Genomic DNA, 27,613 nt, shown 5'->3' on the forward strand with positions numbered 1-27,613 from the left:
CAGTAAAAATACTTCAGAAAACTAAAACATCAAAAACAGATCATAATTAAAACAGATAAACAATTACTTCACACAAACTGTAATTTAAAACACAACATTAAAGATGACAAACATTTAATTATCTGGTAATGATGTTTTTTGAGAGCTAGTAGACAAAAAATGCATGTTTAATGAAAACACTTTTTGTTCTTGAACGCGCAGATAGAATAGTGGTTGGTGCCAAGGGTCTTCCCTGTAACCAAATTATGTTTATTTACATTTTCACTCATTTGTAATAACAAATGGTTTGGCCAAAAGTACAACTACACGGCTCATAAGTTGCGTTGCTTATATTCTGATGTCTTTTGTAAACATATTTTGTTTGTTTAATTCTCTTTACAAAAGCTACAGCATCTTTTGCATTCCTAACTACTTTAACTCCATCAAAATCCTAAGCGTATTGTACTTTGATTTACTGAATTTGATTTTCCATGATGAGCCAACAATGCTTGGCATGAGGCGTGCACGCTGCCAGTTTTTATCAAACCAAGCATCACTTAATGCGAGTACTGATCATGACTCGCTACTTGTACAATAATGGTACTGGATTTTGATGGATTGCAAGAAAAGCCTATTAAGTAAAAAAGATAAGGATGTATCTGAAATAGTGGCTGTGGATACGGCTTGTTCGTCACGTGAATATGTTTCAAGTACAGTAAGAGACCCATAGCAACAGCTGCAACCATATCCACAGCTACACATTCAGACATACCCTATGCAGGGCCCAATTTCATAAAGCTGCTAAAAGCACAGAAAGTAGCTAAGCACAACAAAATGTTGCTTACCAAAACAAGGGTACCAGTCAAACTAACATGTCACACGTACAACTTTTGACTGGTATCCTGCTCATTTCTGCTAAGCAGACAATTAATCAGCAGTAATTGTTTTGCTTAAGCAGCTCCATGATATTGGGCTGCTGGTTCTTATGTGTGTGGTCCTCCCCTTGAGCGTCATCATTTCAGTTGATTGGTGATCATCTGGCTAAACTTGACACAGTCTTTCATCAGTGAATGATGGCAGTCCAAAAAGCATTTGAAAGCTTTGCATAGAGTGGTAAAAATAATAAGTACCAATTCTAGTTAACTTGCATGGTACAAAAACCAGGTGTAAAATCACCTTTGAGAGGAGAGTTTGCTCTGAGAAGTGTTCTATCATATAAATATTGTCTCTTGGTCACTTGAACCATGGCACAGTTCTCAAGACGTTCAGTTCAAAAACACAAAAAGGTTGGTTTTTATCCACACAGCAGTCCTACGCTCCATGAAAGGTTCTTGAACTTGTAGTAGAGTCAGGTAGCTAAACTCGGCACAGTCCTTCTTCAGCTGGTGGCAATCAGTCCAAAAATGGCTAGGGTGTATGTCATCTCTAAAGCCATCAACTCAACCTGAGGTAGAAAATTAAAAATTTCCAAAATTAATTTTGATATAGACCCAGTAACTGGGGCGCTGTACTCCTTTTTCGAATTTTGTCATTATCGGTTCATAGACCGATATTGACACAGTTCAACTGATAATGACAAAATTTCGAAAAAGGAGTAGGGCCAACAGTGCCCCAGTAATAAAACTTATTTAATAGAAGCATCAGCTGTTCTGAGGGCTAGTCAAACCTGAATGATTGCAAAGAAAAATCTCAATTCCAACCCGGGCCCAATTTCATACAGATGTTCATCAGAAAATACTGCTCAGCAAATTTCTTTGCAAAGCAAGAAAATGAGTGGAGCACCAGTTGCAACAATGACAAACCCGTTTTTGTTTGCCATGATTTTTCTGTGCTTTTAGTAAGTTTTATTTTTCATTAACAGACTTTAATAATACATGGGGCCCAGTTCTTCAATTTAACTCAACATTAAAACTTTTTGTATTAAACAAAATTTCCTTTTCTGACAATCTTGACCTCATTATTTTAATGAAGTTTTCCACCAGTTGTTTGTATGGTGTGCTGGCGTATCAAACTCTATGATGCAAATGAGTGTTTTTCTTCAAATCAAATTTGAAACAGTCAACTCATTTGCCAAATTTGTGGGATGAACTCTCCCAAAAAAGGATTGCTAGAATGAGTTTTTCAAGCTTACCAAGTTCTCTGGTGTCTTTTTGCCCTAGTCCAAAAAAGTGGTGGTTAGCCAACATCGCTACGTCAATGTCACTTGAACGGTTGATTTTGTAGCGGAGAGTCATCTGGCTAGACTTGACACAGTCCTTCAGGTGTCAAGTCCAAAGAGTGTTAATTAGCCTCAAGATGTCATCTTCAAGGTCATCATCTCAGCCTGTGGTAAAAAGATTCAAAAAGCCATTTTGAGAAACTCTTTTACAACAAGTATAAGTTGAGTCTGAATGCTTACAAAGAAAAAACTCTCCTCCAGCACTACTCACTTTCACCTTTGAAAATGCAAACATATTCCGGGTTTTTGTTAAATGGTTTGTACTATAAATAAAATCTTCTTCTTAAAAACTTGTCCTCATTATTTTGATAAAATTTTCCACCTGTTGTTTGTATTGTGTGCTCATTTCAAACTCAATGATGCTGCTTCTACTTCTACTTCTACTTCGTACTTGGCATTTCCTTTGAAATTTGAAACATTCAACTCATTTGCCAAAATTTGTGGGATGAACTTTCTCTTCAAAAAGATCGTTTTAGAATGAGTTTTATCAAACTTACCAAGTTGTCCGTTGTCTTTTTGCCTCAGTCCAAAAAAGTATTGGTTAGCCTCAACGTCGCCACGTCACTCAGTTGATCCATGGAGGAATAAATTATGGTTGATCTTGTAGTAGGGAGAGTCACCTGGCTAGACTTGGCACAGTCCTCTTAATGTCATCTTCAAGGTCATCATCTCAGCCTGTGGTTGAAGTTTCACAAAGTAAATTTTGAGAAAAAGTCTCCTCCAGCGCTACTCACTTTTCACCTCATTGAAAATGGGAACTATTCTGACATAATATTTCAGGTTTTTGTTGATTTTTTGTTCTAAAAATAACATCTTCTTCTGACAAACTTGACCTCATTATTTTAATGGAATTTTCCACCAGTTGTTCATATTGTGTGCTCATTTCAAACTCAGTGATGCTTCTTGACTTTTGCGCCGGTACTTTGGCATTTCCTTCAAATTGAATTTGAAGTATTCAACTCATTTGCCAAATTTTGTGGGATGAATCTTATCTTCAAGAAGATTGTTTTAGTATGAGTTTTTCAAACTTACCAGGTTAACTGTTGTATTTTTGCCTTAGTCCCCAAAAGTGTTGGTTAGCCTAAACATCGCTACGTCACTCGAACAGTAACTGTTGATCTTGTAGCGGAGAGTCATGTGGATAGACTTGACACAGTCCTTCTTCAGGTGGTAGTCCAAAGAGTGTTAATTAGCCTCGAGATGTCGTCCCCAAGATCATCATCTCAGCCTGTGGTTGAAAGTTTCAAAAAGTCATGTTGAGAATTTTTGATAAAACAAGTATAGGTTAAAGACACTGAACACCTTTGGTAATTTAGCTCACTGCGGTCATCGAAGTTGTGAGATATATGGAAAGAATACACAGATGTCATACAAAGTCGTGTGCTTTCAGATGCTTGATTTTGAGACATCAAAATATAATTATGAGGTCTCGAAATCAAATTCAAATATTTTAGTGGAAAAATACTTCTTTCTCGAAATCCACGTTACTTCAGAGGGAGCCGTTTCTCACAATTTCTCACAATTCTTTTCACAAACAAGTCTTTGTGCTAACAATTATTTTAAGTAATTACCAATAGTGTCCATGGTGCCTTTGGGTTTAAGTCTGAATGCTTACAAAGAAAACTTTCCTCCAGCACTACTCACTTTTCACCTCATTGAAAATGCATACTATTATGACATAATATTCCAGGTATTTGTTGAATTGCTGTTACTAAAAATAAAATCTTCTGAAAATCTTGACTTGCTGATTTATTGAAGGTTCCTCATTTTTGTTTGCATAGTATTTTTAATACAAACTAAAGGATGCATTATGCATGTATATTCTTTGAAATATATTTGACAGCTCAAATTTCAACACAGTTTTTACCAAATTTGTGAGAAAAAAGAACAAAAGTTTCAGAATGATGTTAAACGAAAAAAACAAGTTGGTTATACTCCACATCGCTTTGTCACTTGAACGGTTGACTTTGTAGAGCAGAGAGATTCATCTGGATAGACTTGACACAGTCCTTCTAAGCTGATGGTGCACAGTCAAAAAACCGTCCAGAGTATAGCCTCAACTTTGGGTGATGCCATCTCTCAATCTTTGGAAACAAACATATAGTTTTTGAAGATTAATGTTGGTAAAATCTTCTAATTTCAGTTACAAAAAAGTTATACATTGACTGCTGATCACAATTAACCACTGAGAGGTTCAAAGTCTGATTTTGTTTGTGTATGTTTCAATTTTCCTTTCCAATTAGTATATTCAGCACATTGATGACGGCTTACTTGTAAACTGCTAAATATCTTTGTTGATTGTCCCACATTGTAGGGGAATGCTCTTTAAAGAAAGAGGCTAAAAAGACACATCCTTTTCGTCTGGCAACTAACACCCGTTATCTCTATTTTATTTGTTTGTGATTCAAAATTGTGTGGTCGCCTTGTCCCACTAGTATAGTTGGTAACTTTATAACTTGATCTTAATCTTTTGCACGACTCTAGCTGGATGGGCATCATCTCAGCTCAATGGAAACTACTTCATCATCATCATCAAGATGAAAACACAATCTGCTCTTTAGAAGATATATATTTCAAAAAGGTTACCTTTTTGGGTCACATCAGTTGGCCAAAATCTATACATTACCTGAGATAACCCTCAATACTTTACCAAACCCATGTAATCTATGGTTTCCCAGACCTGCCATCCATCTGCGCTTGCCAAAACATCCTCTTTAGCAAAAACATGTTGCAGCTGTGTGAAAACAAAAATAAGGTAAAATATGGTAATTTACGGCATTGCATGGAGAAATTGTTAGAGCTGTGGAGGAAAGAGTAGTTATTCTTTCACACTCTCTAAATGCAAAATAGTGAAAAAAGCACTCTTTGAAGAGCCACATGAGGGACAGCTCTTTTTCGAATGGTCTTCCACTCTTTTAGATTGAAGTTTGCATCTTTTTGAGTGATTTTTCACTCTGCCCTAGAGTGAAACCCATATAAAAAAGTGTGAAATAACCCCCACTCTTTTTAAAGAGCCATATGAGGGGCTACTCAAAATGTAAAGAGTGGTGTTTTTTTTCACTCTTTTACATTTAGAGAGCACTTACCCAATACTTATACCTGATACCTTGCTCCAACCTTTGCCCCTTGCTGACCTCCTGTCACTCATCAGGGACATCGAAGGGGGGACAGTCTTCATCTTCTACTCGTAGTTCTTAGTTTTGGTTCAAGGCATTATCTTTTGTTTTGTTGCGGATCTTATTTTAGTTGTCTCTGAATGAGGTCCACGAAAATGAAATAAGATTGAGATCCTTGAAACAAGACTAAGTTCTACGCCATTCACACCCTATTACCATGGAGGAAGAAAATACTTTCTTTCCTCCATGGTTATACTTAACCTGTCTTCAGCCAACCTGCTGAAAGAGTAGAGAGTTAGTCTTATCTCTAGGCCAACACTGATACTCTAGGCCTTAAGGCCGTATCCGAATTTGTGGCTACAGCTACGACCGTTGCCAGGGAAGTTGCTAAGGGTGTCCTATACTTCAATGCACTATGACGCGGCAGCCGTAGCCATAGCCGTAGCCACCAATTCGGATACGGCCACTGACTCACCATTCATACGTACCCAGGCACCACTGAAGTCTTTCTCCCAAGGCTGCTTTTTTATCCATGCTTTCTTTTCTTTCGCCACCTCTGAGGTTTTTTTTTTTCTTTTTTTTTAGACTTGAAGAACTCGATATTTGCCAATAGTTCCTCAATTTTTTTTTATTTGAAGTTTGATCTAAATGAGCAAGTGTTACAGCTTTGTTATGTTTACTTTTTTTTTCTCTTTCAAATACAATTTTAGTTTGAACTGTCTATATTTAGGAATGATGTCATGCTGATGTTGAGAATATGTAAACATTAATTTAGTTGAACTAAATTCTTTATTTACAACTTTCATCAAATCAAACATAAATCATCTATTGACCTAGGTTCTTTATCGGTTATCTGTAATTATTGTAAGATTTTTTTTTTACGATTTAATCATTTGAAAATTTCTACATTCAGAAATGATGTCATGCTGATATAAGGAATATGTAAATATTCATTTAGAAAGTCTAAATTCTTTGTTTACTTCTAACTCCTTAATCAAACATTAATCATACAATGAACGTTGATTAGACTGCATTGTTACTTCTAAACTTTTGGTTGTGGGATAAGTGTTGTGTCCACACTATGCAGTACCTAGTTAGCAAAAAGGACTTTATATTATTACAGAATTCTCTTCTTTCTGAAAAACCCTTTTTCCCTTTTTTTTATTTTAAGAATTATCAAAATTTTGTTACGAATTAGGTAAAGTTGGATTTTGTTACATTTTGAAGGTGTTAAATTATGACAATTTAAAATAAACATGACAACTGATAACTTGAAGTATCGACCCGACAGAAATTTCCAGTAAGACTAGTCTCCTAATTAAAAAGCATCATTGGCTTCGACCAATATGCAACTCAAGAAATGCCAGGAAAGTGTGATTTTACCTTGAAAGCTCTACAAGCAAGGACAACATCAACAAGATCGTGGAGCATCTTGGTGGGGAAGGGGCGGTACGAGGGGTGGGACTCTGCAAGAGAACGGGTTAGATATCCTCTTACACTTTGGAGTCTTCGTCTCGTCTTGATCTTGATTTAGGACAACTTGCGTTATCCGACCTCCACTATTGCGCCTAATCAGTAATGGTCCCCCACCCCCTCTTTTTTTAGAGAACCCTTTCTTTTCTTCTAAGAATCATCAAAAGAAGTCTTATTTTCATTCAGTTCAATTCAATTATTGTTTTTAAACAATAGAAAAACACATGCAATTTGTTTTCAAGAAGTGCATCAATTTAAAAAAGCAATTTTTTTTCCTTCTTACTAGAGTGTGTTTGCTGCCCTTTGAGGGATAACTTTGATAACAAGGCAATTAAGGCCTGTAATGATACAGGGCAGCATCTATCAATTTAATAATTCATTTTTCTTTCTTTACAAAGTTGCAGTAGACCTTACGTCTCCCGAGTGCGTTTGCTGCCCTCTAAGAGATACAAAAGCAATTAAGGCTTTTAAGGACAAAGGGCAGCATTTTTCAAAGAATTTAATCGCAAAAAAAATGTGGAGGTCGGATGGTGCCAAGTTTTCCTTACCTGAATCCGGCGATGCCTCCGGCGAGGACTCCAATGTTACGTCCACAAACCACATATCCAAAGATAACATCTGACAGTGACACATGGGCGAATTCTCTCGAGACTAGTCGGCACAAAGATAGGAGCACCTAAAAAATGAAATAGGGTTAGAATTATTTCGTTGCCTCAGACTATTACATCAAATTATTTTATTTCGAAGACGAAAACAAACAGGGCTTTAAGCCGTGAGGGCACCCCCTGATTTAGGTGTTCCAAAGCCTAACACCTTACGCCACATTCCACAGCGACTCGGGGCGAGCACCCCCAAGCCACCCGAGCTCAATCACCGAAGTTTTAGTCCAAAAAAGTCTGTAGTCGGAATAAGACAACTTTGTAGAATTCCCAAATAATGTAGTGAAGGGCTCAACAGTGAATTGTGTGTTGGAAAAAAATGGAGGTAGAATGTCTACCTCCACGGTGAACACTGCAACTTTTAGTACAAGTGTTCAGCCATGAGACAACAACATACACAACGCATTGTCGGCCTATCTTTCAAAACCTTGGCCAAGTCTTTTAGAATATCACCTTTTAAAACGTGCAAAAGTTTCGACGAAATAGTTCTGAATGAACATTACTGAGTTCTGGTGAGCATATTTCGATAAAGTTCATCAGGAAAACTCGACAATTTTGACAAATTAGATAGTAAAGTTCATCATGAAAACGCGACGTCCAAGACTCATCCTCCAGCGCGACACGTCCAGTAGTGCCGTGCAGTATCGGCCACAACGTGGGCTTCGAAAACCGTGCCAAGATCTCTCCCAGTATTTGCATAACAAGAAGTCTTTCAGAAGATGGCATTCCACAGTCACCAGCTGTTTTCCTGATTCATTCTTTTTTTTCTTCGGTGATGTAGGTCAACCCATTAGAGTTATATAACAGTGTTCCTAAGCAGAGCATTCTGAAAGCGAACGACCATGGGTTCGAATCCCTCATTGGTATTTCTTTACAAACACTAAGTGAACTAAGCGTGACCCGTGCTTACGACGATGGGTCAGCAGCATTTTATTAATGGTAACAATTACTCCTTGTTCAGCAATCTCATTTTGGTTCTTTTATGTGATACTTGAATTGCTTGCCGACATTTTGGTTAATCAAAATTGCGGAGAGAGGAACACGTAGACCACTTCAAGGCCGAGTTTCATTTGTTTAAAACCAAAAACAACTTGTGTCTGTGGTTCGGTGCCATTTTCTCTATGAACAAAATTCTTTTCGAGAATTCTCTAATGGTTCTTTTTAACATGTTGTTTAGTTTGGTTGGTTTACAACAACAGCTATAATTCTGTGTTTCCCCACTCAAAGAAAATAGGGAGGCAACGGGGTCATCCCTGGTGTAATTTTTATTTGGAAATAACATATATACCGACCACTACGTTGTATATTTCTTGAAGTGATACTGCACTATGTCAAAAATGTCAAAAAATCATTAAAATGCTGAAAATAACCCTTGTGTCTTGTTTTCTTCAATTTTATGTAAAAAAAACCAAAATGTATGTCAAAATTCAATTTTATGTCAAAAATCAATTAAAATACTGGACTTACTCCTGGAGGAATTTTGGGCACAATTATTCATAAACATTATAGATAAAGTAACCTCATGTTTTTTTCCGATTTAAGGCCAAAAACTAATAAAAATGCTGGACTTACCCTTGTGATTTTTACAATCAATTTTAGGCAAACATTTGTGATTTTGTGATTTTTTTTCAGTTTAGGCCCAAAATGGATAAGAATGCAGGACTTAACCCATGAGGCCCTTTTTCAGAATCGGACCCAAATTAATTCTAATGCTGGATATGGCCCTTGTGGTGAACTTGTGATCTCTCAGTTTTCGGCAAAATTTGATTAATATGTTGGATTTGTCATTGGTGAAATTTTCAATAGGCAGAAAATTTCAAAAAAAATGCTGGACTTTCCCCTTTAAACATAATAATGAACAGTTTTTGTAGAGCGCATATCACAATCACAGAGAAGTAAAAGTTAATAGAGATGTGAAGTAAATACAAAGCAAAATTTGGTTGAAACAGAAAGAAGTACTGAATAAAAAATAAATGTGTTTTTAACTTTGTCTTAAATACATTCACTGTTTGAGCTTGTTTTATGTTGTCCGGAAGACTATTCCATAATTCTGCTGCTGCTGCAAAAGCTCTGGCCCCATAAAATTTAGTAAAAGTCGAGGGACAAACCAAAAGAGACCTGGATTTAGAGCGGAGATTACGAACTGGATGATATTTTTTGATGATTTTCTACATCCATTTTTTAGGCAAAACTTTTTTAAATTGCTGGAATTACTACCCCCTGCATTTTTTAAGTCACTGTCAAAACAATTAATAAAATGCTGGAACTACCACCTTGTATTTTTTGGATAATTTTATGCTAAGAATCATAAAAATGATGTGGTTAAATCTTGTAATTTGTCAAGTTTTGGGCAACACTTTGATTAAAATGCTGCATTTACCCCTTTTTATTTTCTTTTTATTAGGGCAAACTTTTTTTTTTTTTTGGGAGTAACCCCTTGTGATTTGTTAAGTTTTGGGCAAAACTTTGATTGAATTGCTGGACTTACCCCTTGTAATTTTCGGCCAAGATTTTATGAAAATGTCAAATGGCATTTTAAAACAAAATTTGTTTTTTAAAGTGCGACTTTATGCTCGAAAATGATACACTAAGAAAACCCTATTTTTTTTTAAATCGCACAGAAAATTATTTAGATTTTTAAAACAAGACTTACATTTTCAAAAAATATGAAAAATGCCATAGGTCAAGTGGATACGAAATGGCATCATTACGGATGCAAAATTCTTTTTTAAATCAAAAACTAAAATTCCCGCAAAAAAATGTAACATACAATGACAAGAGTTCAGTAATTGAAATAACCACACCAGCAATAGTATTTTGCTTAAAAAAACCTTTACTCTCTTTATTAATGGCACACAGATTTACACAGACTTCTTAGGAAAGCTTTCAGCATCCTCTTTTGCGTGAAATAAATCCCCTGTGCTGTATAAACGCACACCCATTCCTAAAAATCGTTTGGGGTTTGTATTAAACAATTTTTTTTGTTAAACCTATAAAGGGTCTTGGTACTTTTTGTAGGACACACAAAACACAATTTCCACAGACTTACTTTAAACTTAGTTTGAAGATAATGATGGTAGAAAGCTTCCCTTAAACAATAACTTACTGAGGTGCTGTAGTTTTTCAGAAATGAATAAAACAACTCATGAAAATAATGTTTGTCTCAGTGAGACGAACATTATTTTAACATGTAATTGTAAAACATATTATTTTTCGACATTGTTTTACTCATTTCTAAAAAAATACAGTACCTCAGTAAGAAATATTTTAAGGGAAGCTTTCTACCATCATTAACTTCAGACCCTATAAGTTTAATGTAAATCTGTGGACATTGTGTTTTGTGACATACAAACATTACCCAGACCCTTTAGACAAATAAACTGATTAGTTATGCACCATCTTGTCTGGACATAAACTTCAACTGGCATGCATTTTCATTTAATTTGGAAGTATAAGATCCCAAGCCACTTAAAAAAAGTTTTTACTCAATATAAATCTCAGCTTGTAAATTTAGATCAAAATTAAAGGATCCTCAATCACAAAACAAAACAAACCGTCCCGATTCACCATCCAGGTATATCTTCCCACTATCTTATTAGCTTCACACTCGCCTCGGTAAATGATGCTTTTTTACTAAGTTTTCAGACAGACAAGATGGATGCTCATTCAAATATTGAACAAATATAATCGATAGTATGTTACTCCCAAACATACATGCTCAGATAAGTGAAATCAGCGATAGGTGATTACAAAATAACCCCCAGAAAAAAAGGCAAATTTCAAGCATCAACTCCAGTACCATCAGTTCCTCTTTTGTACAGGGGAAACAAAGCGTAGCACGGTAGGTGAACTCCTGTGCACACTACACAATGGAATAACTAATTAGTGAACATACACATCAGACAGTCAACTGACCATCCGAAAATTAAATGCTCTGAGGTCATTCCTGGTATTTTATAAACATCAATCGTAAGCCTGTTTAAGTTTTGTGTGTATACAACCTATCCTACGCAAACTATTTAAAGTCGTCCTTGTTTGCCTTTAGAGACTTTGATTCAATTTGATCACTTGATCATTCAACCGTACTCCCTCCCTGTGGACTTCTCTTATGTCTGACTTTCTTGGTAAACGTCTCAACATTCATAGCTCGGTAGACACAGGCCTGGAATTTCATCTTTGAGAGGGCAAGGCCATTTTCTTTTTGCAAAGGGGCACTTCCATTGGAAATTCTTAAAGTCAATGGGAAACTTTTAAAGGGGCACCAAGGCCAAGACCAGTGGCAACTGAGGTCAGTGCCTGCATGTAGTTCCAGGCCTGAGACATTCAAGCACCATCTCAGATCCCTGTTATGGGGTAATCTCACTTAATCCGCATCTCCACGCCCAATTTCTCTTCCGCCAAGGTCTGGATGTTGCCATGCACTCCTCTGACTTCCTCCTTGGTCAACGTCTTCTCCATGCTGCGGTAGACGATGCGGTAGCATCTGCTTGTCTGCTCCGTCTTGGGATTCTTGTACTCATCGATGATGCTGACTCTCTCGACGAGGTCACCGGCAACGTTCCTCACAAGATCGAAGAAGTCATTGGGACTATAACTCTCGGGACACCAGAAGGAGAGATCCTGCATTAAGGGTGGGTACTTGCTGAAGGGCTGCAAGAAAAATAAGACAATAATTTATTGTTAGGAGAACTTCCTGGAATAGTATATTCCTACCTTTCGACTCGCCAAAGTTGTGGAATGCACTACCTTCGTTGAGGTCTTTCTAGAGCCCTTTGCACACTGTATTTGTCCATGTGGATTACAGCCATGTTACAGACCCCAAGATTTTGTTTTTACCCCGGGGTTACCCCGGCGCACTTTTACACTGACCCCACCTTCGACCTTATTCCACACAGTTCTGGTTGCACATTTCAATAATACCCCAGGGCGTCCCACTTACCAGGCATTCTAGATAGACTAGAAATAAGACATCTGCTCTAGAATTGCAAAGGTCATGGGTTTGAATCCCTCAAGCAGATGCTACCACATCATGTACTGTAGCATGGAATAGACTACCGAGTATACAGTGCTTTATACACATTGGTGTGACGGTAAACCCAAATATTTAATAAATCGAAAACAAACCTTGAATTTGACGTTGCTTGGATCTTCAACTTGAAACTGTGACAGGAATCGTTCATCTTCACTCCAGAAGAGTCTTATATCTGGAATATCGAATAAGATCATCGCAAGACGTTCCAGACCTAGACCAAAGGCATAGCCGATTTTATCACCAGCTCCAGCTACAAGAAAAATAAAAGCAATGTAGTGGAAACTTCTTTAGGAACACCATTTTCAGCAGCTACTAAAGGCTGCGTCACACTGCAGCGATACTGAAAACGATAACGACGCAAAGAGAATGCATTGTATTGGTTGAAATGCTCCATGCAGAATACGCACACGCTCATTCAACCAATGGAATGCGTTCTCTTTGCGTTGTTATCGTTATCGTTCTCGTTATCGCTGCAGTGGGACCGGGCCTTAAGAGGGTTGTAGCTAGAACAATTTTAGTGGTGGGTAATAAACCATTTTTTCGAAGCCACCATTGCTGAGCAGATCAACAAAATTATTTGTGGTTAATGATGGTGCCATTGGGTGCGTTCGATTAGCTTCCCTGGGTCGACCCTGGTCTGCCCCCGGTACGTTCGAATAGCTTTGATGTCACTACTCACCTAGGTCAGCCCCAAGTGCCCTGCTAGTGGAGTGGGTCACTTGGGGCTGGCTCCAGGTGCATGACATCAACACGAGAGGGTGAGTGATCGTTCGGTTAGCTCTTGCCAGGGGCTCCCTCGAGTGAGCACCGCGGGGTCGACCCAGGGAAGCTAATCGAACGCACCCATCAATGCTGAAGTGTAAGCTTCAACTAGGCATGATGCCATGTTTTCTAACTGTTAATGTTATGGTGGCTATGCAATAAGTTGAATGACCCTTTGACTAAGTTCTTTCTCTGTGGCATTTGATGCTCCTTATCATTAGGTGTGTCTTGGATCAATGCACAGTGGGCAATATTTTTGATTGAGTCTGGGGGAAATCTGGGCTGGGTGGTACAATGAATTTTGCTTAGAGTGCTAGGCAAAAATTGTGATTTCTGGGCGGGCCCCCTCAGCACTGCCTACTAAAATAGGATATTTGCGCTCTACAAGATCTGAAAAATTATTATCTAACCTGAGTTAAGGATTTGGTGCTCCATAATGCCACTACCGAGAACCTCCAACCATTCCCCTTGGAATTTAATCTCTAGTTCCCAGGAGGGATGAGTAAATGGAAATTCTGTCTCGACCCAACGACTTTCAAGATCTGAAAAATCAAACATAAGGGAAACGAAAATGTTAAAAATACATAATTAAGGTTAGTGTTTTATTATTTTGTATTATTATTATTTATTTGGCAATTCACATAAATATTTACATCTGGAATAGAAAAACAGTAAAAAGGGGGATACATCAAGATGTAAAAAAGGAGAGCAGGCAGTAAAAGAGAAAACAAAGTACTACATGACTGAGGACAACAGAAAGACATCAACAATCCAGGTTTGCCAGGACTGACAAAAGTGCCTGCACTGTCACCAAGAGGTGTGTCAGTCCAACCTGGAAGGACAAGAAACAAAAGGACAAACAATTTCACATAACAAAACTGTGACACCATGTTAAAATCTATTTAGTGTGCATTGGTGGCTCTGGCAAGAGCTGGTTTGTACTGCATGACTTTTCGGTCAGTGTGTTATGACCTTCTGGAAAAGAAACACCAATTTAAAAAAAAACACACAATTTAAGTTTACAAAAGCATGGATTGAAGAAAAAAACCTTGTAAAATGTTCCAAACCTTGCTGTGATTGACTGGCTCATATGGGAGCTGCTTCAATGCAAAACAATTTTGCTTACCAGAGCAAGGTTACCAACCAAAATACTGTGTTGTGTACCATTGCCTGCCGACTGGTTTTCTAATCACATCAAGATCAAGATCATTAGTAATACAAGGATCAAGACACAGATCAAGGTCAAGATCAATTTTCAGATTGAGATCAAGATTAATATTCAGATCAATATCAAGATCAAGATAAAGATTAATAAGCAGATGAAGATCAAGGTCAATATGCGGATCAAGATCGAGAACAAGATCAATTTGCGTTCAAGATCAATACACAGATCAAAATCATGATCAACTATCAAGATGAATATCACTAGATCAAGTTTACTATATTATAACACCCTACCCTGTCTAAAGAGATTCCTCATGCAGTTGACCAGCGTAGTCTTAAGTTCATACTCCACCAGCTTAACAGCTTCCATGGTGTGGTGATGCTGTTTCTCAATCGTACGACACTTATCCATTCCAGGGCTCTCAAACAGGCTTAACTCTTTATCATTGTACTTCTCAAAGAGCTGAATTAAAAACAAAAACTAAAATTATCATTCTGGGAGGTTTCTTTGTCTTTAGGAGCTGGATATGTAACATAATAATAGGTATTCGTCATGCGCCAAATCAATCGAAACAGATGTTCAGGTGCAGCAGAGACAATGTAAACACAACAATACATGTACTAGTCTTGGCCCAATTCGTCAGTGAGTGATAGTGGATAGTGTACTTTGTTCGGTTGTAAATCATTGTAGCGCGCCCTCTTACGACATGATTTTACCAACTATAGTACGCCTTCTTACGGGATGATTAAATTATAAAAATTTGGGAGGCTAATCATCCTTACTCGCATCGTGTTCGAAAAGCAGGCATGCAAGGGCGCCTTTGGCAGCCAGCCACATCAACCCATTGTGACCACGGAGCACAGCCAGAGATTGAAAGTGTTTGATTTTTCCCCAGGGAGGAAATCCGGATGGTCTGGAAAACCCTCATGGCACAGCAGAGAACCAACGGCACAACTAATTATATAAAGTGACATCTACATAATTTTGGGTTTGTAAAACAAATCTTTTACTTCATCAAGACTTCTCATCAACATTCTCACCTCATGTGGAGTGAATAGCCGTACTCCCTCCATCTGATGGAATACGGGATAGTGACTGGAATCAATCTCATCACGCCGATACACATCACCGGCAACTAGGAAAGCATCCAGGCCTGAGTTTATCAATTCATGCTGGTGGGCGGAGGTATGGGCTCGAAGCATAAACTCACTATGTAAAGGAAACAGTACAAATGGCTAGTATATATGTACCTAGGGCTTGAAAAAGACTGCAAGCCTTATAGGTTGTAGCTGAGACTTTTACTGGACCAGACAATTGTGTTACAAGACTGCAATCAATATGAGAAAATACACAGTTTCACACTTGAGCTGTTTTTATTTGATCTCATTTTTCTATGGGTAATACTTCAACACTCATGGTATTGAACATTTTGTGTACATCAGTTTGATTAACAGATGCAGTGAGGTGTTATTAGAAATATAAAAAAAAGAAAAAAAAGAAAAAAAAAGGAGCACTGTGTAGGGAATACAGTACAGGGTGAGTAAAAAAGAAGTTGACCGGGATTGGTTTTTACCCATACACCGATGTGTGTTAGCATTGTATACTCAGTACTTTCCCGAATCCTGTAAAAAAATTTCACACTCAGGCATATTACTCGGGTGGGATTTGACCCCCACGACCCTTGCAATTCTACAGCAGTGTCTTACCAACTAGACGACCGAGATTGCCCGGTAGCTAGAGGCAGTTCGAATCCTATGTTTTGGCAGCAGGTTCGAAACAATATATAATGGGATTGGTGATGTTTTTCAACACAAATAATAATGACACTCAAAAGTTCAGTAATGCATACAAGCATTCTCTCCTACTTATTAGAAAAAAAAAAATGAAAGAAATTGATCATTCCTAAGAGGAATAATTGGGGAGCACAATGTGTTTTGCTCAAGAGTGCTGGGCAAAAATTTTAAGTTGTGGGCGGGGCCGCCCACCATGGCTACAAGACTGATTATTACCTATTTATATAGTAATTGTCTCCCCTGAGTCTGCTGACGTGATCCTGTGGAACGAGAAGACTGTCAAAGTTCTGTTGCATAGTAACCACCGGACTGATGCTGTCATAGATCGAGAAGAGCGGGTTGCCGCGTCGATTCAATACGGCGGAGTAGAAATAATCTCGTATGCGTTCTTTGATGAGGCACAGAGGATGGTGCTTTTGATTGTGAAGCTGGCAGCCGACGCGGGAAAGAATCTTGGGTGTGACTGTTGTCATGTTATCCCTGGGGAGCGTCCGACCGCAAACGGAGACTGTATCAACATTTTCTTCGCTGACATTCGTGGATGTGAACGATGACGAACGTTTGACATTTTGACATGACACTCGAGGCTTGTTAAGACGACAACTCAGGAATGAGTGTCTCAGGATACTCCATGTGAAGGTGGACATGTTGTCTTGCTTGAACTGACGTCTCCAGAGTGTTCTTGGTACGTTCATTGTGACGGAATGCGTCTTCTCAGCAAAACAATGAGTGGATCATGGAAGACCTGAAAACGAAAAGAAGAAGAAAAACCGATACATAATGAAAGTCAACAAAAAATAAATTTGTAGGGCTTGAGTTTGCTGGATCTACCGGTACTCCAACTCCTGGAACTGTGAGGTTTGTTTCGCTGTCGTCTCATTAGTGGAAACGATAGCGGAGCGAACCTCATAGTTCTAGGAGTAATCTACTCCCAGCCAGGTATTATATAAGTGTGCTTTTTCTTGCATTTCTTATTTTTTATTTTTGTATTTTGTATTTTTTTTTTGGAGGGGGGGGGGGGAACGGGGTGTTGGCGAATTAGTTAGGGGTGACTACGTTGTCGGGAGGGGGTGGAATGTGGCCCTGTGGGTCAGGTGGGTTTGCCACTTTGAGAGGGGCCGGGGCCATTTTGCTAATGCTAGCATACATGTTAATGGTGGGCGACTGTGCTTGGGGCGAGTTGACACAAATTCATAAGGTTTATCGCAATTCAGAAATGCAATGCATTGAGGAAGGAATATGGGGCAGTTTCTATGCAGTTTCTACGACTCCCGCACGCAAGGCCTATACCTTTGTGTGGGTTCAACAGCGCCCTCTCTTGATATTTTGCTATTCGCGATAAACCTTATTGGCGTACTGCAAGGTTCATGATGATTGCGAAAGGATAAGGGACAGAAGCTTTGAAATCGGTAGTTGTGATAATCATTACCTTCCATATCCTCCATTCCCGACGCACGGACTAACCTCTACTTCCATTTGAACTGTCTTGATTGAGTGAGGAGGATAGGGGTTACTGGGGGACTTTTGAAAGCTAAGTGCGTGGCAGCAGACTTACCACTGGTAAATTCCCACTGTTTACATCATTTTTTGAGCATGCTCACAATATTTATTGTGGTGTGTCTGCTGCCACCTAGAGACCGAATCCCACAAACATGACAAAAGTCCCCCATCATGCCCACCCATGCCATTCTGATTTATATCGCAACTGGTTGAATTTTCTATCCATTATAAGTGGGAACAATTTCCTTGGCGAGTAACTTTACATTACACAGATTGAGTCTAGGCTTGTTTTGACGTTAACTTAAGAAACAAGTAATTTAATTTACCTCTGCTGAAACTGAAATTTCATCAGACGACATGGACAAAACTGCACGCTCCGTTCTCCTCTCACTCACCAGCAAGCTAGTTTGTTTTAGCTTAGTCTCTGTTCAAGCAAGCATGGAGCCTCCATTGGAGGTAGCCAAAGCTCTCTTCCGATCCGAAGCAAAGTGACGTAGTCAAAATTTTGGGACTTTCTCCAACCACTTTTTCCATATCATGCACTGAACATTAAAGCATAGAGGTAGATTTAATTGACTTTCACCAATGTACATCCACATTTTTTTTTGTTTTCGTTCCAAAATCTTAACAGTTTACGTAAACAGCGACACCAAAAAGACTACGCATACCCCCAATGCCATCCGCACGTACGACATGACAGCACGCTTGATTGCGTACCACACACTAGTCTCAATGCAAGACGTTGTTGTTTATTTTCACCAACTATCGCTATCCGTACGTATGCCCTACTCTCAAGAACGTCTGGTACTAAGACTAACATACGAGCAAGCAAGCAGCGCACACACGCAGCATTGAGACTTCCGGCTTGTTGTTTTGGCATCAATGTGCATGCAGTATCTGCTGAGTGGTGGTGTGTGAAATGTAAACAACACTTGAAGACGAGGATTGTTTCGTTAAATGTACAATCAGTATCGGCTTGGAGATTCTTCATAAAAGTACACCGAAAAACACCATTGCTAAGTAGTTGTATGTATTTGCCATTCACAACTGTGACAACTGTGTTATAGGTGAGTGATTGGGGAGAAATATTTCGGCAAAAAGAAGCTTTCTTTCAGTTTCATTTTTTTTTTAGGATAGAAGGTCATCGTACTATTCGTACATGTATGTCGTACAGACAGTGTACAAAACAGTAGGAAGTCAGTTGTCACTGTTTTGGGGGGCTTGTGTGCGCCTGCAGTCGAGTCGTCTGGCAGTGATTGTGAAATTTCTGAAATTTGATTATTGTTTTCTTCTTGTTTAAAACAAAACTTTTTACAAGTTTTAGTTGCATATAATAATAATATGCATGACATTTGGTACATATTCCTTGTTGAGGGAATGAGAGATGTATTTTTTTTTAAGGAAAATTAAGTCAAACAAACAAATAGAGATATTTTGAAAGAATCCTTTTCTAGTGCGTCTTTGAATGGTCGCATAATATTTCCCATGGTTGTCATTAAAAAGTTTGGGTATGTTGCCTAGTTTGCCCAATGTTGAACTTTTGTGAACTGATAATTAAGGGCGCAGCTATGCACACAAATCAAGATAATTTTAAATGTTAAAAAAAGAAGTACAAGTAATCTATACTTTTCTCCTAAAAAGTGTTCAGGTTGTCGAAAACTATTCCAGCAAGATGTCCGTCGTAGTGCGTCGCCCAGAGATGAATTTGACATCCACGGGTCAGGCGATCTATGTCACCTTGATCAGTGAATTCATGCGTAACCCAGGCAGGTTCTTCACCGTTCATGGCCGAACCTTCAGACACAACCCACAACAGCTCAACGTTTGTGATCGCTCTTCCAAGAGAAAGACGATGTTTCCAGACTCTATGGGAGGGTAAGAATCATTTCATACAAGTAGCAGAACCTTCATAACTCACAGAGCCCGCTTGGATACCCACAAGTACACGCATTCTTTCCAAGGACCATTTGGCCTGTATGCTTCGTTTTTGAAAGGGCAAGGGCACCAGGGAATTTTCTCATTCGTAAAGGGTACCCTATGATTATAAAGAAACTGTAGGCCTAAACTTCTCCTGTAGCATTTCAAGGGCACCAAGGCAATGACCAAGGGGCAGGGAGGCAATCACCTTCATTGCCTCCGTGAAGTATCAAGCCTGGGGTGGATTTCACAAAGAGTTAAGACTAGTCGTTTCTCGGGTTAAAATGAGTTACTCGTCCTAACTTGTCTTAACTTAATATCTCCTAGGACTAGTCCTAAGTCCTAAGTTGGGACTATAGTCCTAACTTTTTGTGAAATCGACCCCGCGACCATGAGTGGAATGCCCTTGACGACTCATAAGAGAATGCACTGAGCTTGAACAACTTCAAGCAACGACTCCAATGAAATCCCATACCCCCACACAAGCATCAAGTCAGGCCAGTACAAGAATGAAAGTTAAAGTGAAAGATTTGACCAATAAACTTTGTGACGGAATCAGCATGGCTTGTCTAGCCCAACAAGAAAACAAGTCAAGATTAGCTTGATCATGGCTAGTCACACTTGGATCAAGGTAACCTGTGTGGGCCATTCAAACTTGGTTCCTAATACCTGGCAGGCTAGTCAATCAAGCTAGTCAGTCTTATCTTAGGCAGCTGCAGCCCTGTGGGTGACTGAAACTTTACCCTTAGTAAGTATTATGAAAAAATAAAAACTGCTTTCGTCACGTTTATTGTACATTTTATTCTCAAACAAAGAAATATGATTTGGGCAAATGAAACATACTTTATGGAACCAAGCAGTTCACTTTACATATAAAACAACTTATTGTACATTTTGGTTTTGCTTTTTATAAAAGAGTACTGAAAGTTTCGACAGAAGCCGAGCTGCAGTCACTGATAAATCGCTTGATGCAAAATCCAATTTTCTTCACGGTCGACATTGAGAGATCCAGCAAGGCTACGTGCAGCAATGTTCGCTACATTACCAGAGGTAAGAAGGTATACAATTAACAATAAACAACTAATTATTGTAAGGGAAATAAGGTCAAATGTTGTACTAGCAAGACTTGAGAAAGTGTAAACAGTCTGCTTCAGTGTCTGCTCAATTGGAAAATGCAATGTTCGCGACACCACGATGAAGTTAAACAAGTTAACATTCATGAAATGCACACCAACTGTTTTTTTTCTTGTAAATACAGTTCCTTTCCCTTTGCCATAATTGTTTCATAGATGATGTATCTATGTATTAATTTGTACTTTTGTACTTGCGTTGAATTAAACTTTCCCCCACCATCTTGGTATGATACGCCTGCAGCCAGAAACTTGAAAGTTCCACCTGGGCATCCACCAGAGACCAGCCCACGAGCTGGGGCTGTGGTGGCTGACACCTGGGCCCAATTTCATAGCGCTGCTTAACGGTAAGCGAATTTGTGTGCTTACTGTAGCAGAAAAATTTGCTTAAGCCTTAGCGTATTTCACAGGTTAGCAGAAAAATTGGGCTGCCATATTGCGAGTTTACCGCGAATTTGCAATGTGACGTCATTTATTTTCGTGCGGTAAGCACCGGAAGGTTAGCATGCCTTTTCGTGTGCTTACGGTTAGCAGCGCTATGAAATAGAAATTGCAAAGTAAGCACAAAATCGGCTGCTAAGCAGCGCTATGAAATTGGACCCAGGGCGGCAGACACAAGTATCGTGTGATGGCAAATCCAACGCCCTCATGAAGGTTTTACTTGTACACTTGTAAGCTAATCGATCGCACCCCATTGATGGCAAAGTGTTTTTTATTAATGCTGGATATAACAGGACAATTGGCAGTAACAGTGAACACAAAGCACCCACACATTGCTCATCTTCTTCAGACACAACTTGCCCAGGGCATGGCAGCTCTCAAAGAGGGAAAGAACTTTGCTGTGGAGGTAAAATATTTGTTTCAGTGACAAGAAAATAGAGTTAGTTGTTACAAATAAAAAGGACCTACACAAATAGTGAATAGCCTGATATTTCTGCCGAAAGGCTAACATTGTTCAAGGTTTAAGGTTTATTGTTTCCACAGTAACAGCGTAAAACAGGCAATGTACCAAAGAATAAAGTTAAAGGCAGTGGACACTATTGGTAATTGTCAAAGACGAGCCTTCACAGTTGGTGTATCTCAACATATGCTTAAAATAAAAAATCTGTGAAAATTTGAGCTCAATCGGTCATCGAACTTGCAAGATAATAATGAAAGAAAAAACACCCTTGTCACACAAAGTTGTGTGCGTTTAGATAGTTGATTTCGAGACCTCAAGTGCTAAACGTGGAAAATTACTTCTTTCTCGAAAACTATGGCACTTCAGAGGGAGCCATTTCTCACAATGTTTTATACCATCAACCTCTCCCCATTACTCGTCACCAAGAAAGGTTTTATGCTAATAATTATTTTGAGTAATTACCAATAGTGTCCCCTGCCTTTAAGCCAGGAGGAAGTAAATGCACTTTTATGATACTGCAGGGGGAGCTCACTAAGAAGCAAAGCTTATGAGCGTGAGTCCCAAACAAGTACAGCCCTTGAGCCCAAACCAACTTGACAACACAACAAACATAAACAGGTCTGTAACTGTGATTCTGGTGTTTCTGGCAGTGGCTGCTAAGTGTGGCATAAAGTCATGCAAACTTTAAAACCTGTTTTAAAAGGTTTCTCTCTTTGTCCAAGCGGCCTTGAGCACCTTATTGGTGGATCTTTCGCTGAAAAATAAAAGACTACACTATTTTATTTTTTAACCTATGACACTCTACCATGTCTTGTTCTTCATGGCTTTACTTTTCAGTTTAACTTCAACCCTATCATGGTTTCCTGGGTGCAGTCACTGTTTCAAAACCAAGACGACCTCGACATGTGTGGCTGCAACACCAGCTACAGCAGCGAGAATGGTAAAGTGACCGTCACTAGCTACAGTGAGTTCGAAGACTGCTTTGGCTGCCAGTATCCTGGTGTTCTTGCCTGGGTTGTTTGTTTTCCCTGCTGCCTGCTATCGTGTCCCTGCTACCGGGTAAGCTTCAGCTTTTTGTAAAGTAGTCCACTAGTGCATTTTACTTGCCCTCGGAAAAGTTTCAGTAGCCCAGATGTGAAACCTAGTGGTCAAACTTGCCGAACATGGGATAAACTGGTTACCAGCAAAAATACATTCTTGCAGCTGGAGCCCGACTCAATTTTGTTGCTTTGCGAATAAATTTGCTAAGCACTATATTCTGCTCGACAATTTTTATGGCTTTATGTACTGCAAGTGAACACTTTAAATAGTGGAGAATTCCACCGTTAACGATTTGAAATCTTCTGACGTGTTAAGATTGTCTAAAAAACTAACCGAGATTAAGAAATGTATGTGTTCTGTTCAAGACAAGGCAGTGGGCTGATCCAGTGGTGGACAGCAGTGAAATCAAATCGGCTTAAACTAGCGTACACCTGAGGCCTTATGTGGCATTATAGAGAAACAACTGAAGAAATATGACATCTTTTTTTGCAGGTCCACCGTGCCTTAACAGTTGAAGATTTTGGTGGTCCAGTTAGTGGTGTGATAGCTACATACTGGAGTCCCGTAGCACAGCTACGGAACTTGGAGGAAACTGTTGCTTGTGTGTTGCAGTTGCTTAATCAAGAACCAGCTCGCGAGGCGACGACTGTGGACTTGCCTCCAAGTTATAACGGTAAGAATAACTTTTTTTAACGGCAAGATTTGTCATAAAAAGCTATTTTCAGACCACACTTCATACCACAGCAATCTACAGCAACACAGAGTACTTTCCATAGTTTACAAGGGGAACCATTGGTCCTATAAAAGCAGTCGACTATTGTAAACAAACCAGACAAACTTTGGCAGTTTGAGACATGAAAATGAGTATACAGCCCTGAGCTGCTGTGGCACTCCAGTGGCTGTTTCAAACACAATATCAACCTCTACCCTCGCAGGTACCCATTTGTACCCCTGGGTGAAGAGAAGCAATTAAAGCATCTTGCGCAAGGACAAAAGTGTCATGACCGGGATTCGAACCCACACTCCAATGACTTAATCACCAAAACCTGAATTCAATGCTCTAAATTACTCGGCCATGACACCCAAGATCTTTGTGACATGGTCTGTTACCCACAGATGCTGTTGCCAGAGGTCCCACACCCGTTGGTCCAGCAGCCTACTACCCGCCTGCCAGTCAGGTCCAAGCTTATGATCAGCCTCAAGTACAGACTCGTCAGCCACAGCAGATTCAGTATCCCCACCAGCAAGTCAGCTTCCCTCCTAACAATGCCATCTGAAGAAGTCTATCACACAGAAGTTGATGTCGAAAATCAGTTTTTCCTTTGTTTATTTGATACACGAAAGCAACATACAGGCAGTCCAAAAAAAAAGGTGCAAATAAAACACCCTCATGCAGTAAAAAATAATATAGTCAATTGGTAAACTCACAAGTTGTTAGAATATTTTTGTTTAAGAAAAAAGTTTGGTTTGAGTCATTTTCAGAAGCTGCTTAGTTTATACAACACATTATATTAACTAGTTTCTTGTATTCATACAATCTAAAATATTTGCGAAACTAAATTTTAAAATCAACTCAAGTGACTTAATTAAATGCTGTAAATAGGAAGCCTGTACACTTATTGTAGTCAAAGGACTTCTCCAATATATATTTTTGAGTATTTGTATATTATGAATCATTATTTTTTTGAAAGGTTTGTTTATTAAATTGACAATGGTTTTCCATTTTAGATAATTGCGGGATCAAATTATAAAAAAAACTGTTTGAAGGGGTTTTGGGCATCCACTCGTTAATTCCAGTGCCACATTTTGTACCATATTTTGTGAAAGCAAAACTGAAATAATTATTAATCCCAAGAAATTTGTTCAAGGCATTTGTATATTTTTGTGATTTTTGTTTTTAAGCGATTTTTGTTTTTAACTTCAAATTCCTTCTCTGGTACCAATGTTAGAGAAGGTGAGTATTACTTTCTGTTCGTTCTGGAAAAACTTTGGTAAAATAATGAAGAGAATACAATTGTCTTTATCAAGGTTAGTAATGTGTTTGCAATGGTGTAGAAATTGTAGGTCTTTGAAGAAACAATGAGGAGAAAGTTTTCACCGACTGAAAACAAAGTTCCAACATTTATGAAAACATTATTATAAGTGATCTATGAATCAACTTGTGTTGCCCCAAATCAAGAAAGCATTGACTAGCAATCACATGAACAATAACAAAAGTAGTTAGATGGATACCGTAAGGTTTGCGGTAAAACCATGTAATGATATTCTGAAAAGAACCATAGGTTTCAACTCCTAATTGAATTGGGGTGGTTTTTGAATTGAACCGAAAAGAACTGTATGTGATCGTATGAATAGTAATAGTGGCCACTTGTAACTGTAATGAGTAAAAAGTGTCACATTTTGGGGCATAAAACTGATACATAAAATACCTTACTTCAAAATTAAATGTGTTTTAAAATACTTTGTACTAGGGTAAGCTGCTTTAAGACTTCTAACCAAACGTTTACATTGACATTAGTTGTAGAAATGATTTCCAAACGTTTAGGGCCTACCCTCTCTTTAAGCCGGTCCCAATTAAAGGGTTAAATTTCATTGTTTTCTTTTATTAAATTTACATAAGGTCCTGATATATTTAATTTTTCGTTTTATTACTCTGTTGATTATTGTAATCTTAAAACGATAAATTTTGTATAAAGGTGGTTGGAACTGTATATTCAGTTTTCCATTATGTGGATATTCTACTTTGCTATCAGAAAGCGTTGTAAAGTTGGTAACGGTAGCGGGTAGGAATTGATAAATTGTGGGGTTATCATTGTATAATCGCTTTTGCAGTAATACCACGTTTATCTACTTTGCTTTGTAGAGTTTGTTCTTTGGATACCAGTAGGTATTGCTTTCTATTCTACTGCCACGGGGTAGATTCTGGAATTCGGGAGACTAATTAAAATTTGTGGAAAGAACAAATGTCCTGCTTATTAAAGGAACACTTTGGCTTGAATGGGACGAGTTGGTCAAAACAAAAGCGTTGAGACCGTTTTTTTTTTTATATAATGCATATGGTTGGAAAGATGTTATAAAAGTAGAATACAATGATCCACACAAGTTTGCCTCGAAATTGCGTGGTTTTCCTTCTACTGTGCGAACTAACATGGTCGGTCATGTATGGTAGTCAAAATGTTGACCCCCATAAATGGCCGACGTGTTAGTCGACGAGGTAAAAGGAAAACCACGCAATTTCGAGGCATGTTTGCGTGGATCATTGTATTCTACTTTTTACAACATCTTTCTACCCATATGCATTTTATAAAAAACGGTTACAAACGCTTTTCTAAGACCAACTTGACCGATCCAAGGCAACGTGTTCCTTTAACTACTACCTGGTTGTTGATAGGATTCGAACGGGGATAACTTTCGGTTGGTAGACCGAGGGGACCTTTTAGTTGGTCTCCTTAAAATGGATGCAAGTTAATATTAAGTAACACGAAAACATCACTCAGTGAAACATAGTGTAGCTTAATTATAAGAGTATTTTTGTTGTTGTTGGTATTATAACATAGTTGTATTATTCAATTTTGTACTAACTATATTTATATAGCCATTCTCTGGGAATGCCGCGTTTAAAGAGTAAAGTTTTGTTTTAAAAGGAAGGCATGTAAATGCATTTGTAGATCCTGTGTTTTTCTCTAGATATGGCAATAAACTAATGGAATTGAAACATATTTATGCTTTGGTTATATAGAAATTGTATGCGCGGTGATGACCAACTGCGTGTAGTTGAAAAACTACTTTGTACAACTTTTTCATAAAGTTTTCAAGATCGTTGAGACGTTTTTAGAAGTTGCTGTACAGCATAATGTTATTTTTAAAGGTTTAGGGCGACTTGCACACTTCTTGATAGAAAAAAGCTCAAGTAGACGGGGTTGCTAAGAAACTATTTCAACAACCTCCACTATGGGAGTTCTGTGCACAGAGCTGTCGGAGAAAAAAATGTACAACGGGTAATTTCGATCCCAGTATCATGCTCAATCTTCAAAATTTTACCACCACAGGATAGCCACGTTCAAGGGCATTCCTCTCGTACAAAATTTAATGCTCTGACGATTTTTAAGGCGGGGCCAGATGCGACGGCGCATGCAGGCACCCATTAGAAATTGACGTACACTGTGTGTGTATACAACGTATACAAAGACACGGCGCAGTCAGGATTCCAACCAACAATAAGGGGTCATTCAAAAAATAGGCCTGGACAATTAAAAACTTTTAGCAACGCTCTGGAATAACTCTGGAACAAAAAATGCTAGGGAGATGCAGTTTGTACCTTAGTCATCCTGGCATGTTCCTGCGTCCATTTTTTAAAGGTTTAGGGTGACTTGCACACTTCTTGATAGAAAAAAGCTCAAGTAGGCGGGGTTGCTCAGAAACGATTTCAACAACCTCCACTATGGGAGTTTTGTGCACAGAGCTGTAGGAGAGAAACACAAAATGTACAACGGGTAATTTCGATCCCAGTATCATGCTCAATTTTCAAAACTTTACCACCACAGGATTGCCATGTTCAAGGGCTTTCCTCTCGTACAAAACTTAATGCTCTGACGATTTTTAAGGCGGGGCCAGATGCGACGGCGCGAGCAGGCACCCATTAGAAATTGACGTACACTGTGCGTGTATACAACGTATATAACGGCGCAGTCAGGATTTCAACCAACAATAAGGGGGTCATTCAAAAAATAGGCCTGGACAATTAAAAACTTTTAGCAACGCTCTGGAATAACTCTGGAACAAAAAATGCTAGGGAGATGCAGTTTGTACCTTAGTAATCCTGTGGCATGTTCCTGCGTCCATTTTTAAAGGTTTAGGGCGACTTGCACACTCTTTGATGGAAAAAAGCTCAAGTAGGCGGGGTTGCTCAGAAACGATTTCAACAACC

At 38.7% G+C, this 27,613-nt stretch overlaps 2 protein-coding genes and 1 long non-coding RNA gene across 5 annotated transcripts; 1 reads left to right on the plus strand and 2 right to left on the minus strand.

The window, feature by feature from the left end:
• On the minus strand, positions 1-4,868 carry LOC139935159 (uncharacterized). The gene is made up of 5 exons (XR_011785770.1): positions 4,133-4,868; positions 3,230-3,425; positions 2,695-2,872; positions 2,111-2,302; positions 1-1,423 (listed from the first exon to the last, which is right to left on the minus strand). It is a non-coding gene; the product is annotated as an uncharacterized lncRNA (long non-coding RNA).
• Positions 4,869-10,281: 5,413 nt separating this feature from the next.
• On the minus strand, positions 10,282-18,362 carry LOC139935296 (phenylalanine--tRNA ligase, mitochondrial-like). The gene is made up of 7 exons (XM_071929819.1): positions 18,024-18,362; positions 16,414-16,942; positions 15,445-15,613; positions 14,698-14,866; positions 13,650-13,781; positions 12,570-12,727; positions 10,282-12,095 (listed from the first exon to the last, which is right to left on the minus strand). Exons 2-7 carry the CDS (start codon positions 16,890-16,892, stop codon positions 11,805-11,807), a joined length of 1,398 nt encoding a protein of 465 aa, XP_071785920.1. The 5' UTR covers positions 16,893-16,942; positions 18,024-18,362; the 3' UTR covers positions 10,282-11,804.
• Positions 18,363-18,561: 199 nt separating this feature from the next.
• On the plus strand, positions 18,562-26,405 carry LOC139935201 (uncharacterized). 3 transcript variants are annotated; one of them, XM_071929679.1, is made up of 7 exons: positions 18,562-18,764; positions 19,346-19,572; positions 20,531-20,664; positions 21,479-21,591; positions 22,483-22,704; positions 23,179-23,359; positions 23,803-26,405. In XM_071929679.1, the coding sequence occupies exons 2-7, from the start codon at positions 19,370-19,372 to the stop codon at positions 23,961-23,963; spliced, it is 1,014 nt and encodes a 337-aa protein (XP_071785780.1). In that variant the 5' UTR covers positions 18,562-18,764; positions 19,346-19,369; the 3' UTR covers positions 23,964-26,405. The 3 variants fall into 3 exon arrangements, with proteins under 3 accessions (XP_071785780.1, XP_071785779.1, XP_071785781.1); XM_071929678.1 differs by having other exon boundaries at positions 18,563-18,764; positions 19,339-19,572; XM_071929680.1 differs by lacking the exon at positions 18,562-18,764 and adding an exon at positions 18,913-18,955 and having other exon boundaries at positions 19,339-19,572.
• The last annotated feature ends 1,208 nt before the right edge of the window (positions 26,406-27,613 follow it).

This window comes from Asterias amurensis, chromosome 3 (genome assembly GCF_032118995.1).
Source record: "Asterias amurensis chromosome 3, ASM3211899v1".
In the NCBI taxonomy this organism is placed as follows: domain Eukaryota; kingdom Metazoa; phylum Echinodermata; class Asteroidea; order Forcipulatida; family Asteriidae; genus Asterias; species Asterias amurensis.